Source organism: Amblyomma mixtum, chromosome 1 (assembly GCF_055824585.1).
Source record: "Amblyomma mixtum isolate Tamu chromosome 1, ASM5582458v1, whole genome shotgun sequence".
NCBI classification, from domain to species: domain Eukaryota; kingdom Metazoa; phylum Arthropoda; class Arachnida; order Ixodida; family Ixodidae; genus Amblyomma; species Amblyomma mixtum.
Window position 1 is genome coordinate 166,219,632 of NC_143012.1, and position 16,644 is coordinate 166,236,275.

General features: G+C 44.5%; 2 protein-coding genes across 9 annotated transcripts in view; both read left to right on the forward strand.

Moving 5' to 3' along the window:
• The window catches only part of LOC149369680 (uncharacterized), a 133,126-nt gene extending 128,571 nt beyond the window's left edge, over positions 1–4,555 (forward strand). For all 8 annotated transcript variants that reach the window (XR_016285429.1, XR_016285428.1, XR_016285426.1 and 5 more), the window contains 2 exons: positions 1,794–1,881; positions 2,940–4,555. Coding sequence is in view for 4 of the 8 variants with exons in the window: in XM_089559259.1 (XP_089415385.1) it covers positions 1,794–1,881; positions 2,940–3,202 (351 nt within the window). In the remaining 4 variants the exon portion in view is untranslated. The remainder of the gene's footprint in view (positions 1–1,793; positions 1,882–2,939) is intronic.
• A 27-nt stretch (positions 4,556–4,582) lies between these two features.
• Positions 4,583–15,329, forward strand: LOC149369691 (uncharacterized). Its single transcript, XM_089559279.1, has 5 exons — positions 4,583–11,583; positions 11,991–12,260; positions 12,360–12,556; positions 12,615–12,720; positions 14,238–15,329. The coding sequence occupies exons 2-5, from the start codon at positions 12,222–12,224 to the stop codon at positions 14,280–14,282; spliced, it is 387 nt and encodes a 128-aa protein (XP_089415405.1). The 5' UTR covers positions 4,583–11,583; positions 11,991–12,221; the 3' UTR covers positions 14,283–15,329.
• The last annotated feature ends 1,315 nt before the right edge of the window (positions 15,330–16,644 follow it).

Here is a 16,644-nt window from a genome sequence, read left to right on the forward strand (position 1 = left end):
ACAGTCGTCACTCTAAAACTCTGCCTAAACTAGTCTGACCTCCTTCAACGACGGCACTCGGCTTACTGACTCTGGAATGTTCGTTCTATGCGCCCCTAGTGGCAAAACGCGGTACCATAGAAGCTTTGCCGACCAAAAAATTTAGTCCGGTTTCTTTTGGGTACCCCCTCGTAGTAGGTGAACATTTTGCCTTTATGCCAAGGAAAAATATTCTTTCATTCGAATTTGAATCATGATTGCCATCATGAAAAATATTCTAAAAACAAGGCATGGAAGTGGTAGTGCTCATTTTAATCACTTTACATAATGACGAATGCTTTAAAGGAAGAGAGGTCTAACTGTTCTGGCAACAGGCATTCATCGGTAATGAAAGTGTGTAATGATCCAAAAGTTGTAGTTGATGCATGCCTTCTTGTTCAGAAAAAAATGGCCTGTGGCTTGCATTTCAAAATCTGCTCTCGTCTAGCTTATCACTTGCTCTCTCAGTGATAGCAAACCTGTTCACCATAACTATGTGGATATCGATGGACATAAGGCAACTGCAATTGTACCTCAGCGCTTCTTTAAGGGGGGAAGAGGAGATTGAAGGCGAACTTTTCCATTTTTCAATATAGAGTGTTGAAATTGGCACAGTGGCTTGAAATAGTATCATACAATCAGATATAAAGTTTCACAGTGATATCTTGAGCAGTTTCTTGTTTTATCATTGCTTATATGTTGTACACAGGTTGCTTTCTCGTGGAAAGTGTTGAATGACAAAATGAGGTATGGGTCTGCACGTACTTTTAATATTTACTAAGAAGTGGGGTCTAAAATAAGACTCTTAAATTAATTTTTAATTTCTCTGGTCTTTTTTTTAAAGGACATAGTATGCACCTTCTCCTAATGTTTAGGATGCATAATGGCGTAATTAGTGGTTATTAAAAAAACGTGTGTCTAGACGGTAAATCTTAGATTGTCTCGATGAAAAGTACATTTTAGCAATTACAGCAAAACAAACAGCATTTAAATTGGTGCACCCATGACTGTGCTATGCTTTCCACGAGTAAGGTGATCAGCGAAAAACAAAGCTTTGAGAAAACAAACCTGACAGTTCTAAACTAGCATACAATGCCTGTGTATATTACACTGTCCATATATTTATTTGGAGCATTTAGAATCAGTTTTTGATTGACATATTTCATACAACATAGAATGACTGTTGTAGATGGCGAGAAGCTTAGTTTTCTAAAAACAACTTTTTCTGCAATGTTCGCTCTCTGCTCCCCACTTCCCCCCTTAACATCACTTGAGCGGTGCTTTCTACTCAACTATCCCTGTGCAAAGGTCACCTTCACTCGGCCTCTTAACTCATGATTTATGGAGTATAACGTCCCAAAGTGACCTAATGATATCGCATTGATATCACACAGTACACGGGAGTCTTGCATTTCACCTCCGTCGAAACAAAGCCACCATGGTTGGGATCAGCCACTTGTTGCCCGACTCAGTAATTGGCCACCCCTACTACCGAGCCAATGCAGCATGGCTACACTCTAGCAATGAAAACTGAAGTGAAATGAAAACTTAGACAGTCAGAGAAGGTTATTTAAGATTTCAAGTCTGCTTTATGGTCATCACCTTAGGATACTGCAGCAGTAAAATTACATGCAGCTCTTTTTATGCAGTGCAACTGCTAAAGAAGAAAAAAGAAGGGACAAAAAAGAGGTTTAGTATTCAAGAAAGCCGGTAAATGCAAAGTAAGTTAGTAGGGCATTAAACTAAACCCAAAACTCTGTTCCTCTACTCCACAGACTATCCAGTGGGAGCACAGTGTGCGCCTCCACGAGCTGCTCTGCGTGCAGCCAACACTTTCAAGAGCCCACATCGATCTATCTTCAGGTGAGGCAACCCCTGTAAAGTTGCCAGCACTAGTTCAGCAGACCCACTTTTGTTTCCTTTATAACACATCAACTCTTCCACCCTGCGCTGGATGACATTAAGAAAAAAAAATGGGAATTGTTGATTTACCCAAAGAATGCTGCATTCCCTTTGATAATGGCAATATCTTGAATTTCATTACAAATCTAGTTTTGCTACAGAAGAATCTGTGTGCAAAGATAGCCCTTTCTTAACCACCTTCACTAAGTCAGCCAATGAGCTTATGTTTTTTTTTATGCTTCTTTCAATGCCTGCACTCAATGAAAACCCTTTTGCCATCCAAAGGCAAACAACGAGTCAGTATCAGCAATTTAACTAAACAGCTTAAGGATACCCTGCCTCACCTTCACAGTTCACCTACCGTCATGACTATGCACACAGCAGAGGCACCTGGCTAAAAGCCACACTTTTTATCGCTGTTTTGGGGGGTTCTCCCTTACATCATATGTGTGGTTCCATGCATAGAAGTCAAAGTACTTGCAATATTAAAACTACTAACAGAATGTGGGGACACCACACGGTACTACATGCCCAAGCAGGCTTAAATTATGATCTTCTGAGCCCTTCAGGCAGCATCACTCCATGCTTGATCATTGCCATTAACTTGGAATACAGGGGTCTGAGAGCTGTTTCAAATGGCACACAGCTGCAAAACAGTGTGAACTGGAAAATAATGATCATAGTAGGAGGCAGCTGTAATTGCTTGGCAACATCTCGAGGTGTGGACCGCACAAGACAATGTGCACACACGTGAAGTGCAGTTAGTGTTTGCCGTTTTTTTATATATTATCGTCTCCCAGGTTGGGGGGATCAGCCCTCAGCCAGGTGTTTGCAATGTCAATCAAGTACAGAAACACAGAGAGAGCAATAAACGAACGACACAGATATCAACCAACCTCAGGTAGACATTGCTACCCTACACACGGAGGCTGAGAATAAAAAGATAAACCAAACAAAGAATATGGGGCATTCACAAAAATGTTGCATTCCTTACATACTACCGACCATTTTGCTTGCAGGTACATTTGCACGAGGAGGCTTATGCAGGACCCCCTGGAAATGTACTTCAGCTGCATCATGCAGCGCGGTGGTTGGAGCAACAATCCATCACCTGCCCAGTTCTGGCATGCCTACTGAAGCACAATTGTGCATGCAGCTGTGGTGGCCTCACAGAACTGCAATGCCTCCACAGAGATGGAAGGCATTTGCTTATCCAGGAGCCAGGGACAACCGATCAGGCCTTGCATGGAAGATAGCAGCTATGAATTTCAACTGCCAATAGCTGCACTGCCACAGTCACTGCTTGCACATAACTACTTTGCTTTGAGTGAATTTAAAAGCAAAGTCTTTGAGAACATAGGCGATTATGTCGTCAGGGCCATCAGCAGCATACTCCATTGCACTGACTGTGCTGGACTGCTCGTATGTGATAGCGTAAGCAGTCTACTAACATTAATTAAGAACCAAGGCGGCCTCATTGAGCCATCTCACTTTGGGCATGCTGCAATGCATGCTGCTGAAAGGATGCTGCAACAAACACCACATGTTGAGAAGCACAGTGTGAATGAACTGACACTAAAAACTTTCAGAGAATTTGTGCAGCATCATAAGCCCATACCGCAAGAATGTGCACACCATGCTGAGGATCTGGACCATCTGATCACCCTGACGAGAGTGGTGCAGAAAAGTACATTGCATTACGGCTCACAGAGATTGCCCGTCATGCCACCGAGAAAAACCGTGGCGCCTACCTCAGGCATCTGTTTACAAAGCACGTACTTTTTGCACACCAGTGAACACAGCCAGCAAATGCACTTTCTGCATCAGTGACATTTTTTTTTTGGTTACAATGATTTAGGCTCGACAGGTAACTACCACACAGTGTGCAGCATCCATAATTCATTCCTCCTCAAAGGCCTTTAAGTTAGGGCATCTCACTTGGGCACATTTTACTTGCTTGTTTATACTTTAAAAAAAATGACAACTGGCATTTCTGCCAAGGCACCTGTGTGGATTGAGTGAATCTAAAAACTGACAACTGGCTAGAATGCTTTTTGAGCATTGTTGTCGAGCCGGCGGCGTGCGTGAATGCTCACTTACACTTTATCTCCTTTTCTCTGTTTTTCATTGGTGCCACCACTAAACGTGACATGTGCACACACAGTTCATGCCACTACTTTCTATTTTCTCTTTATTGCAATGTATCACGGACTGGGTTGCCCATGTTGTTTGCTTGACATATATATATGTATGTATCCCCTCCCTGCAGTTATGCTGTCACGGCGCTGCAGGGAATTAAAATAAATAAATAAATAAATTTATCCCAGGTCATTTGTGTGAACTCAGAGTGGATGCTGTGAAGTGGTCCCTGCTTGTGACATTGTTTACGAGTTGTGCACTGGCAACACTGCAAAGTTACAAGAGTGAGTGCGTGAAGTGTTCCTACTACGTGAACGTGTCCCGTGTTTTAACGCTTTTGCCTTGCCACTTACTTAGACTAAGTGGCCACTCTGGTCACAGCGAAAAATTTTTTGGTGGAAGGGCAGGAGAAGTCGAGGCCTGGGGTTGTAGTTGTACCCCGCCGCTCTCGCCTCCTCGTGGTTCCCTCCGAGAATGCTGGGGTGTTGGCAAAAGCCTTCCTGGCATCATCCCCGCAGGGAGGCGTCTGCAGCATGCAGACGTTGGTGAGTGGCGACACCACGGGGTTAACCCGAGCATCCGCAGGGACATCCCCGCAGGGGGATGATGGTGAACAATGCGTCACCACGGACCCGAGCATCCGCGCTTAGCCGTGCGTGGCATCGCCGTGTCCGGGGAAAAGGGGATCCTGGTGGTTGAGCCGATGCCGAGCGTTTGGACCCTTAAGGCCCCTCGGCGGAGGCAACACACCACTTTGGCCCCAGCTTCCTGTAGACGGCACCTCCGGCCTGACCCGACCGGAGGAAATCGGCAGTCGCCTTTTCCTATCCTCCCCTCTATCTTTCACTTTACTATCTCTTTCTTACAACTCTCCTGTCTCCTCCTCTCTTCTTCGTTTTTTCCTCTTTTTCCTGGCGGCGAGGGTTAACCGTGTGTGACCAACTACCCTGAGTTGAGTCATATTAGGTTATAGTTAAGGTGTACAGCTGGCGTGGGCAGGACTTGCTTTCAAGTTCCTGTCGCGTCCCCCTATTGGGCTCCATGGTGGGTGGCTGGCACCATGACCGAAAAACCTCAATTTTTTATGGCTCCCCCCCTTTCAAAACTTGATCGCTCTCTCAAGAGAGGGCGGACCGAAGCAGACGACTTTTTTCAAAAAAGAAAAGTATCATTTCCAAAATTTCACGTCATCCATAGCAAAGCAGAAGAAACGCAAGCAAGGATAATATCCCCATTCCAAGTCTCAAAACGCTTGACAGATGCCTTAGGCCTTGGCTACAAGGTGTCAAAAATGGCCAGTGGCGACTTACTTCTTGAACTGCGTGACAGCACACAACACTCAAAAGTTGCAACAATTGTATCCATTGGGGACATCCCTGTCTCTGTGACCCCACATCGGTCTCTGAATACTGTACGAGGCGTCATTTCTGAAATAGATTTTGTCCACCTTTCTGAAAAGGAAATGCTCGAAGGACTTACTGACCAAGAAGTTATAGATGTCCACCGGATCAAAATCCGGAAGGATGGCAAAGAAGTGGACACCAAACACCTGATCTTGACATTCAACATGAGCACATTACCCGAATCCATTGAAGTAGGCTACCTGAAAATCAATGTAAGACCGTATATTCCCAACCCACGCAGATGTTTCAACTGCCAGAGATTTGGCCACGGCTCGCAGAGTTGTCGCGGCCGCAAAACTTGCGCAAAATGCTCGTCAAAAGAACACCAATCTGAAGAATGTATTGCTAACCCACGGTGTGCAAATTGTGAAGGCGACCATGCTGCCTACTCCAGGGCTTGTCCGTCCTGGAAGAAAGAAAAAGAAATCATTACTCTCAAGACTACGCAAAACATTTCTTTCAAAGAAGCAAGAAGGCAATACTCTCAAACAAACAAATTCTCCTTCACTGCAAAAACAAACTTCGCCGATGTGGTGCGTGGGCGCGGCGCACCACACCAGGCTTCGGCACCTGTCCAGGTCACACGTAGTGAGCCTGGGGCGGGGCCATCCGCGCCGTCTGGTGGAGTAGCTCACGCTACTCCGCCTACCCCAAAGGAGGGGACGCAGACCCCCGGGTCGGCGGGCCCAAAGACCTCTTCCCACAGGTCGAGGTCTAACTCAAAAATCAATGTGCCTCCTGCACGGTCGTCCAGTGCCTCTGCAGAGGCGATGGACACGACCCCGGGCAGCCCCTCACCGTCCACGTCGGATGGTCGGCGGAGCTCCCTGGATCGGTCAAAAAGAGACAGGCCCCGAGTCACGGGGCCATAAACAACTTGATCTAGCTTTTCAATCAGTACAAACACAAAACTAAGATGGCTTTCATAATACAATGGAACTGTAGAGGAATGTTGAGGAACTACAGTGATATAACTCATATTCTAGGGTCAGTGATGCCTCTAGCCCTATGTCTCCAGGAGACCAATCTTGGTCCACAACATTCAAATATCTTAAAACATTATACAACTTTTAGGCGTGATCGCGAACATGCAAATAGACTCTCGGGAGGCGTCGCAATCATCATCCAAAGCGGCGTCCCGACTCAAGAAATCAAACTGAAAACGAAACTTGAGGCGGTTGCGGTTAGCGTCATCAGCTACAAAACCATTACAATATGTTCCGTATATCTTCCCCCACACATCACATTAACATGCCAAGATCTAGAAGCCCTGATCGATGAACTGCCGGAGCCATTTCTGGTAGTTGGCGATTTTAACGCTCACTCTCCGTTTTGGGGAAGCGAACGCTGTGACTCTAGAGGCCAAACAATCGAAGATTTTATACTTTCTAATAATGTCTGTCTTTTAAATACGGGAAAAGCCACATATTGCTGTCCAAGCTCAGCAAAAATGAGCTCTCTCGATTTAGCTTTCGCATCACCATTACTTTTTAACGATTTTAAATGGGATGTTTTAAATGACCCCATGGGCAGCGATCACTTACCTACCATCATCAGGCTCTCATCGTCCACTCCAATCATCCCCACAAGGCCACGGCGCTGGAAAATTCAGCTCGCCGACTGGTCACTTTTTACAAAAAGTGCCACTCTGGAAAAAGAATTTTGTGACGACCTTAGCACAGATAAAATTAATGAGAAGTTTACAGAATGCATAATATCAGCCGCAACACTCGCTATACCACAAACAACAGGACTTGCACAAAAGAAACACAAAGTGTGGTGGACAAAAGAATGCACATTAGCAAAAAAACAACAAAAGAAAGCCTGGAGCGCTCTGCGTCGATATCCCACTGCAGAGAACCTACTCACCTTTAAGAAGGCAAAAGCCAGAGCGCGGTATGTGCGAAGAAATGCAGAGAAAACCTCTTGGCAGAAATATGTCTCCTCAATAAATAGTTCAATAACATCAAAGAAAATGTGGGAAAAAGTGCGTAAATTTACTGGTGACCATACCCCTTTCACACTTCCTCTCTTGACAGCACCCGGGACACAAACATCTTTAGAAGAACAGGCCAACATACTGGGCGAGCATTTTGCTGAGATCTCAAGCTCATCCAACTACACAAACACATTTCAAAAACACAAAGCAATAGCTGAGAAACAAAGATTCCCATCTGGAGCAGGTGTTCATGAGGATTATAACCAGCCTCTCACACTAGAAGAATTAAATAAGGTACTATCTTCTGGCAAAAAGACAGCACCGGGACCAGACAACGTGCATTACGCTATGCTTGCACATCTCTCCGAGGCTGCTGTAGAGGCACTGTTAAAATTCTTTAATAAAATCTGGATAACTGGCAATATACCTGACGAGTGGAAAAAAGCAGTCATAATACCTTTTCTCAAACCCGGAAAACCACCAACAAGTCCTAGCAGTTACAGACCAATAGCCCTCACCAGCTGCATTGCTAAATCTTTCGAAAGTGTAATAAACATTAGACTAACCTTCGTACTTGAATCTCGGCAACTACTAGATAAACACCAATGTGGGTTTAAGAAAACATGCTCCACCACAGATCATCTTGTCCGCCTAGAAAACACCATCCGGGAGGCGTTCATCCACAAGCAGCACTGTATTGGGGTCTTCTTCGACTTGGAGAAGGCCTACGATACTACGTGGAAGTTCGGCATCCTCCGTGACCTAGCAGAGCTAGGCATCCGCGGCAGGATGTTGAACTGCTTGAACGACTTCCTGGCTAACCGCACATTCCGAGTCCGCCTAGGAGCAACTCTCTCCATGACTTTCACCCAAGAGAACGGCGTACCCCAGGGGTGCATTCTAAGCACGACACTCTTCATAGTAAAAATGAATTCCTTAGCTAAAGTAATACCCAAGTCCATAATGTATTCAGTCTATGTAGATGACCTACAAATAGCATGCACGTCCTCTAGCATATCAACCTGTGAGAGACAAATACAAATCACACTAAATAAACTAGGTGCTTGGGCAGACATAAATGGGTTTAAATTTTCTCCTCAAAAAACAGTAGCTGTTCTTTTTTCATTGCGACGAGGCCTACAGGTCGATCCCAGTCTATACTTGAATCACACTGCGCTACCAATTAAACAAGAACACAAATTTTTAGGCCTAACTTTCGACAAGAAACTCACATTTCTACCACACATTAACAACCTTAAAAAGAAAGCTTCTCAAGCCCTCAATGTCTTAAAAGTGCTCTCACGGAAGCGGTGGGGGTCCGATAGAGCAAGCCTTTTACAAATATATCGCTCTCTGGTGCGCTCCAAGCTGGACTACGGGTGCATAGTATATGGCTCGGCAAGAGCATCCTACTTGAAAAGATTAGACCCCATTCATAATCTTGGTCTCCGCCTATCATCTGGAGCATACAGAACATCACCAGTAGCCAGCCTATACGTTGAAACTAATGAGCCCGCTCTTGAGGACCGAAGAATCGCCCTTACATGCTCATATGTCTTAAAAATCCGTTCTCTTCCGAAACATCTCTGCCATCCAGTTGTCACCAAGTGCCCATCTAAAAGATTATTCATCAACAAACCACATTCTATCAGACCATTACTATTGCGCTTTGAAGACAAATGTGAAGAGCTAACAGTACTAGATGCCCTACCGAATATTGCACAAAGGAATGAATATTTACCACCATGGTACAGCCTGCCTTCAGTATGTGACCTCACAATGACACATTTAGATAAAAAGCAAACGCCAAATGAGTACATATTACAGGAATTCTTTGCACTACAAGAAAAGTATGACACTTACATTGAATTTTATACCGATGGCTCAAAAACAGAAAATCACGTTGGAAGTGCAGTAATCCAAGGAAAAAACAAACAGATAATGCGACTACCGGAATGCGCATCGGTTTTTACTGCTGAGTGTTATGCCATCTTTGTAGCTGTGGAAAAAATAGTAAGAGAGAATATCAAAAATAGCATCATTTACACCGATTCCCTGAGTATGCTCAAAGCACTGCACTCCAGAAATGCTGCTGAACCCATAATAGGTAACATCATACATAACATTGTTAAAATCACAAAACAAAAACGTAACATTAAATTCTGCTGGGTTCCTAGCCATGTTGGAATCGTAGGTAATGAAAAAGCAGATGTATGCGCTGCACAAGCCCGGAATGGCCAAATAAAACAAGTGAGCATACCGCACAGGGATTGCTTAAAGTTTATCAACAGTAAACTCAGAAATAAGTGGCAGGCCGCATGGCAAGATCACGTAAACAACAAATTACATTCTGTGAAACCAATTTTAGGGGAATGGCAATCATGTAGGCATCAAGAACGTTTTACCGAAGTTATTTTATGTCGGCTCCGCATTGGACACACCCACCTCACGCACAACTTTCTGCTAGCCAAACAAAACAAACCTCTCTGTGAAATGTGTGGTGCTGAACTCACAGTGAACCACATTTTAATTTCATGCATAAAATTAGAAGAACTAAGAAAGAAATATTTCACAACATTTTACAGGGAAAGCATCCCATTACACCCCATGCTACTCTTAGGTGATCGAGCACTGGTTGACATTTCATGTATTTTTAGGTTTCTCAAGGAAGCCAACGTTTTAAACAAACTCTAAGTATTTTTAAAAAGCTTCACCATTAACAAAAACTCTAACCTTGAGGTTGGCGCAGCATAGCCTCAGTTGCTTTTGCGCCATAAAAATCAATATAACTAACTAACTAACCTTCCTGGCATCAGCCTTTGCCTCTGTATGCTAAAGAGAGCGAAAATCAGTGCTTTATCAAGCATGCTGACTAAGGCCGTATAGTCCACCACAAGCTGCCTGATGTCAAGGATGAAGCAATCAACTGCACGTAAAACAGCTTCACAGGAATAAGTGAAATAGTGCGCGAAACATGCAACGTATCACAAAAAAAAATGAAAGAAGAGATTAAAGGCTTAATAATGCTCGTGAACTGCAAGGTTACTGTTACTACGAACTTCAGGAAAAGTATTGTCTAGAGTAAATGCTACATGCCACGGCCAGTGACCCCTCTATAAGAAGACGGAAAACCCATCGGCTACTCTGGGACAGCACTTTCAAGCGCCTCCTGAATTCTAGCAGTAATAAGCCCACCTGGTCAAGAGAGATGCAGAACAGAGACCTATGATCAAAAATATGCGTTTCTTCATGCACCATACAACTGACACATACAACCTTCTCTGACCCAGGTTGAAATAAAGCATGCGAATAACAGTTGAGAAATCAACCGTGGACATTCGCTTACCATCCGCCTTTCCTACCACAATTAAAATATTTCCAACATGATCCTGAAGAGCAGCTCATATATCCACTCTACTCTGAGCAGCACGTATACGCGCACACACGAGCAGCGTTTCCGGAATGAAACGTCTCAGTAGTGCCATTCCGTGTTCCCGAAAAAATACAACTGTCCTGCAACAAGTATAGCTCACTGGCCCATGATGCTTTGAGTGTCCATGGTGGCTGAAGTGCAGCGCCGCCAGCTTTCCCACCAGGTAATATTAAGAAACTCTGGTGCGGCCAATGCTGATTTCAATGTTGATGCGGCTGTGGATTTTGCCGATGTCGCCCTAAAGAGTAAAAGTTTTAAACATATTCTACATTATATGACGAGTATCTTTATACGGTTGCTGCAAAACCTCATGACAAACACCAAAAGTACTTGTCCTGTCTTTTTGCGCATTTGGTGCAAGCATTTTGTCGCGTCGTTGAACCGCGTTGAAACGAACATAACCAGTGGTAGCCATCGCTGTCACTGGCCGCATTGGCTCCAGAGTAAAGTTGCCGTGTTGCCGGTAACTACAATTGTGTATTGTCTGTGTGTTGTTGGGCCTAGTGATTTTCCTAACATATTCTGCGCAACATCTATGTTTTAGATTCTTTGCCCAATGTTTGCCCCAATTAGATTCCTTGCAGATATCAACAAAAAGCTGCACATGGTGCCAGCGTCTGATATTGACTTTCGCCCGACGGCAACACAGGATTTCGACAATAAGTCTGTCTACTCGGTCCTCTTGATAGACAACGAAGGGGACGGAAAAGACACCGGCTACTATGTCGCGCAGGTCCTCTTACTGGTCGGTAAGTTGTAACCATGTGTAAAGACCCGGCACTCTGACAGTGACTTGTCGTTCGATTACTGATTCTAAAATTGCGAATCTCGCCTGCAGCGGCATTTCTTTTAAGGCGAAATGCAAAAACGCCAGTGTGCTTTGCGATGCAGTGTACGTTCAACTATCCCAGGTAGTGTAAATCAGTCCGAGCTTCCCACTATGGTGTCCCCCATAGCCCATAGTTCTCAGTACGAGCGTCAGTATACAGGCCGCCTCCAGAGCTTCGGGGTCATTGGCGTCAGCGTTTGGTCGTCTTCATTCCAGCGTCACGCTTAGATTTTTGCTTGCATTAGCTGAAAGAATGAGATATGACATTTTTTTGTCATCTTGTGCCTATTGACGCTTTTTCTCTTTTCCGTCTTTCTTTTTTTGCAGACACCCTACAAACAGCAGGCGAAGGTTTCTAGCGTTTGATCGCTGCCGCATTCTCGAAAATCTGCAAAACCTGCTACTCGCCTCGAACCGAACCCTATGCAACGGGGATCAACACTGTAGCCCTAAATACCTGTATCTTAGAATGCTACTCGAAATCACTGAACACAGCGTTCTTTCAAGTTAGAGAGATGCCTCACGCGAAAACATGTCTTCCCCACGACTTCCGAGAAAATGAATGTCAAGAGGGCTCTGGACATAATTTCCCCGCAGGCAAGTACCGATGGTATTTAAAGCAGAAGAAAAAAAAAAACAGAAAATCAATTGTGCATGCTCTCCAACGTGCCCCATAATTTTTTCCTTTTTTTTTAGGTTACAGCCATCCTTTGCTGTCTGCAACAACACGGACACAGATTTGGGGTTATTCGCTTTGAAGACAGTCTGCCAACAATACAATTGATGGAAGTCGTTTTCAAGTGGTTCGCTATTCACAATATACGAAGCATGACATTTTACATTATGAGCAGAGATCCAAATAGGATGCCATTCAGCTCTTCTGACGCTGACAGGTAGTCTGTCATGTTTTTTGACCGTGTGGTTTGGCATCATTATTGTTATTTATTCCAGGTTGTCCTGGCTGGAGAGTGACTTGCTTCCCTTCTTTGTGGCATGGAAGAAAGCAGCAACCTGCAAGAGTGCATTCTTGTCTCTTGAAACCTACAAAGCGCTGCAGGTGACGACGGTATCAACAGTTTTGTGCACCAGATACCTTGTCCAATCTCGTTTTGTCAATGTTTTAACAGCAAAATGCTCTAGCGGTCCTGTGGAGACCCCGTTTGTTGCAATCCGACGCGTGAACGGCTGCAATGACCAGACAGATTCTGCTCGTGCCGCACTTTCGTCATTGCAGAAAATACTGGTTATGGGTGTTGTTCACTCCTCGGCAAGCAGTACTACCGGGAAAGTTGTGGCCCCTCTGGGCTCCGTATAGACACTTTCGGTCTGCCAAGTGCCACAGATGCTACCAGCAGGGACTAATACGCTAGAAGAGCCGTCACGGGAGTCGTCTATCACCACGGCCAGCGGTCGCCGACACAGTGATGCTGGATCTGCCGCAGAAGGAGGAGTCGCAATGTGTGCCGATTCTGCTTCCAAAATGGAACGGGTTTTGCTGCCACACCTTGCTGCTTTGAAGATCTCGAATGATGAATGTTTCCGTTTGCAGCCATGCTAAGCATATTGTTTTTGACACCACGTTTCAAGTGAATGCAATTACCGATGCATCCTTTTTAGAGAAAGAACATGGCTGGTGGTTTAGCATCATTCAGCACAAAATATTGTGCGAAAGCATGGTCTCTGCAGGTGCACACCACAGTCACGTATACCTCAAAGCGCGATTGAGGTGTCCACTCACCCAGGGAGCCAGTTACAAGCTTTTCCTTTACTCAATGTCACCGGAGTCTAAAACTTGCGCTGGTTTTGAGAACAGGGAAGGCGCATTAGACCCATTCCCTCACTGAGTCTGGCTGAGACTTCATTTTCTTCGTGTGAAACACACATGGTCGAAATTGCTAGGATAGGCTAAATGCATATGCAAAGCATACTAAACAACAACAAAAAAAAACATTCATAGAGAGATTCACTGTTCCTAAATATCTCCGTTCGTAGTCCGCTGTTTGTGTGGAAGCATATTTATTATTAACTGATCGTGACACAATCACGGTGAACATTTTGCACAAATAAATATTACAGAAAAAGTGATCTGCAGTAGCAACAAAAACTGAAGAAGATTGCAGTAATTATATAGTCTGCCGCTTTTACAAGTACAACTGATTATCGCTTGGTTTGGTTTTGAAGGAAATAAATGACGCAGTAACTGTCTCACATATCTCGGTGGACACCTGAACCGCACCATAAGGGAAGGGATAAAGCAGGGAGTAAAAGAAGAAAGGTGCCGTCTTCGGGAATAATTGAGTGCATGCATTTCAAATGCCTCTCTTAATTCTGATCGCAGTCTGTCTGCTGAGCTTTATTTTCCCTGACTGTATGTTTACCTGATTGCTACTATACTTGCATAACTCTACGCATGAAAAACATGCGTTAGAGCTTTATAAAGAATGCATGAACCTCAGCTATACAAAATGATGGCGTTGTAACTTGCTGTTCATTTTACTTGCCTTAGCAGAGGAAAGCTTAACCTTAACCTCATTTTGTCACCTCATCTCAGCCTCTGGTTTCTCTCTTTCTTAGATGCCCCATTTCCCGGCATCAGGGGCAGCACACTGGGCCTTATAGCAGGATTTTTCGTTAAGGCAGTGGAAGATGGGATCGACTGTTACCAGTGCGCTGAAAACATCATCACCGCGATCATCCGGCCCTGCCACAGCCGTGATCTTCAATATGGATCGTGGAGGGCTGTAGTATCCTAACCTCCAGTTCATTTCTATTGTCTGCGCATTAGAGAAAGCAGCAGAAGCCTTCGCACCCTTGGTCATTTGCCAAAGAAACCTATGCCACTTTTTGTACAAAGCGTCCTTCCAACAGCGGCTCAGAACAAACTTTTCAGGTACGTTGGATCAGCTAAACAGCGTCTGGAAGTTGTCACGCTGCTTCTCTTCGAAAAGTTCAGCAGGCCCTTTTTTGCTAACTACTCAGCTGACAAGACCGCTGAGGAAGGAAGAGCTAAAAGAATAGCTCAGAAGCAAACATCTAGCAAAGTGCTGAAAGTTTAATTAGTCGCCCCATCGATCCGGGTACTGCTGCAGCTTGCATCGGGGGCCTTGATCAAGATGTTCATGCAGCAAAGACTCAAGCATATCTAATTAATTCGTTCTCGTCTCGGAATATAGTGGCGCCGGAGATTTGAAGGGGTATAAAAAACTAAACCTTCCAAATGGGCTTTTTGAAAAGTCTGATTAAATACAATTCATGCGCAAGTTTCACCTGCTAAGGTGTAAACATGTGGTCGGCAGCATGCATATTATAAAACTAATCACACACTATCGCTGGTAATTTTCTTTGTGTGGCTTGATGATCTCGACATGCCTATATTTCTAGCCCGTGTCAATTTATTGTCCTTCAGTTACCAGCTGCATGAAGCTATAATAATAAACAGTGATACATAACACTTTACGATACTCGTTCTCAAAAATACTTATAAAAACTATTTTGCGCTTGCATTAAGCATGCTTTACTCAGAATGAAACGTAAGCCTTGTGTGAATAAAGTCTTTAAACAACTGAGTGCCTTACCGACTTTTTTTAACGCGGCCGTGATGCAACCCACGAAATGCAAAAAGTTTGGTTTAGGTTTATGGGGTTTAACGTCCCAAAGCGACTGAGGCTATGAGAGACGCCGTAGTGAAGGGCTCCGGAAATTTCGACCACCTGGGGTTCTTTAACGTGCACTGACATCGCACAGTACACGGGCCTCTAGAATTTCTCCTCCAAAGAAATTCCAGCCGCCGCGGCCGGGATCGAACCCGCGTCTTTCGGGTCAGCAGCCGAGCACCATAACCGCTGAGCCACCGCGACGGCCGAAATGCAAAAAGTGCTTGTAGAAATCTATAAGTCATCTACACCAAGACTTTTTGACGTCTACAAGAAGCATAAGCCAGCTTTTATATAGCCGTCCGAAGTCTTCAAGACCTCCTGTATCCTAGGCTAATGCAACGCTATCTGTCGACTAGAAGAGGTTTACTGTGACGTTTTGTAGACTTCTAAGCAAGATCATTTTTAACTATCAAGTAGTTTTTGAGCTCTTTTGTAGCTGTGGTGGTATAATCCTAAAACGTCTTGTCTACATCTATGCAGCATACTTTTTAGCTGTATAGATGTCTTTTAGCCCTTTTGTAGTCTTGGTGATATGATGCTACTATTCATGTAAAAAGAGTACCATGACAAAATTTTGCTTAGTAAAAGCACTGAAGATACTGCTGATTTTTTTGTCTCATGCCCCACCTGCCTGGTTCCGAGACTTCGGCTCGAAGCCCAGTGTCTTGGGTGCAAGAACAGGGTGAATATGCCAGGCAACAGGGGCAAGAGACAGCAGAGCAAGCAGATTTTCCCACATGCTCATCTGGTGCAAAAAGTTTTTCCAACACTACAGTGCATTTACATTTTGCTTTCACCTGAGTTCTTATCAATTGCAAAACATCTCACCACAACTGCTCATGAGGCACCATATTGTCTGCTGTAAGAATAAGTTTGGTTTGGTTTGGTTTATGGGGTTTAACGTCCCAAAGCGACTAAGGCTATGAGAGACGCCGTAGTGGAGGGCTCCGGAAATTTCCACCACCTGGGGATCTTTAACGTGCTCTGACATCGCACAGTACACGGGCCTCTAGAATTTCTCCTCCAAAGAAATTCCAGCCGCCGAGGCCGGGATCGAACCTGCGTCTTTTGGGTCAGCAGCCGAGCACCATAGCCACTGAGCCACCGCGGCGGCTGTAAGAATAAGTGCTTTATGCAAACAAGATGTGCTGTTGCAATGCTGCTGTAGGATCAAAAGCTTTGGGAGGGTAAATTGCATTCTGTAACTGCCTTGTCATGGCAGAACTCTAACCAAAATCAAAGCAAACAACACAAAACAAGCCAGCTAATTTTCAGCATATAAATATTACTGTTGCAAGTGTAGAGAAAGAAGTAGCCTTGGTTAA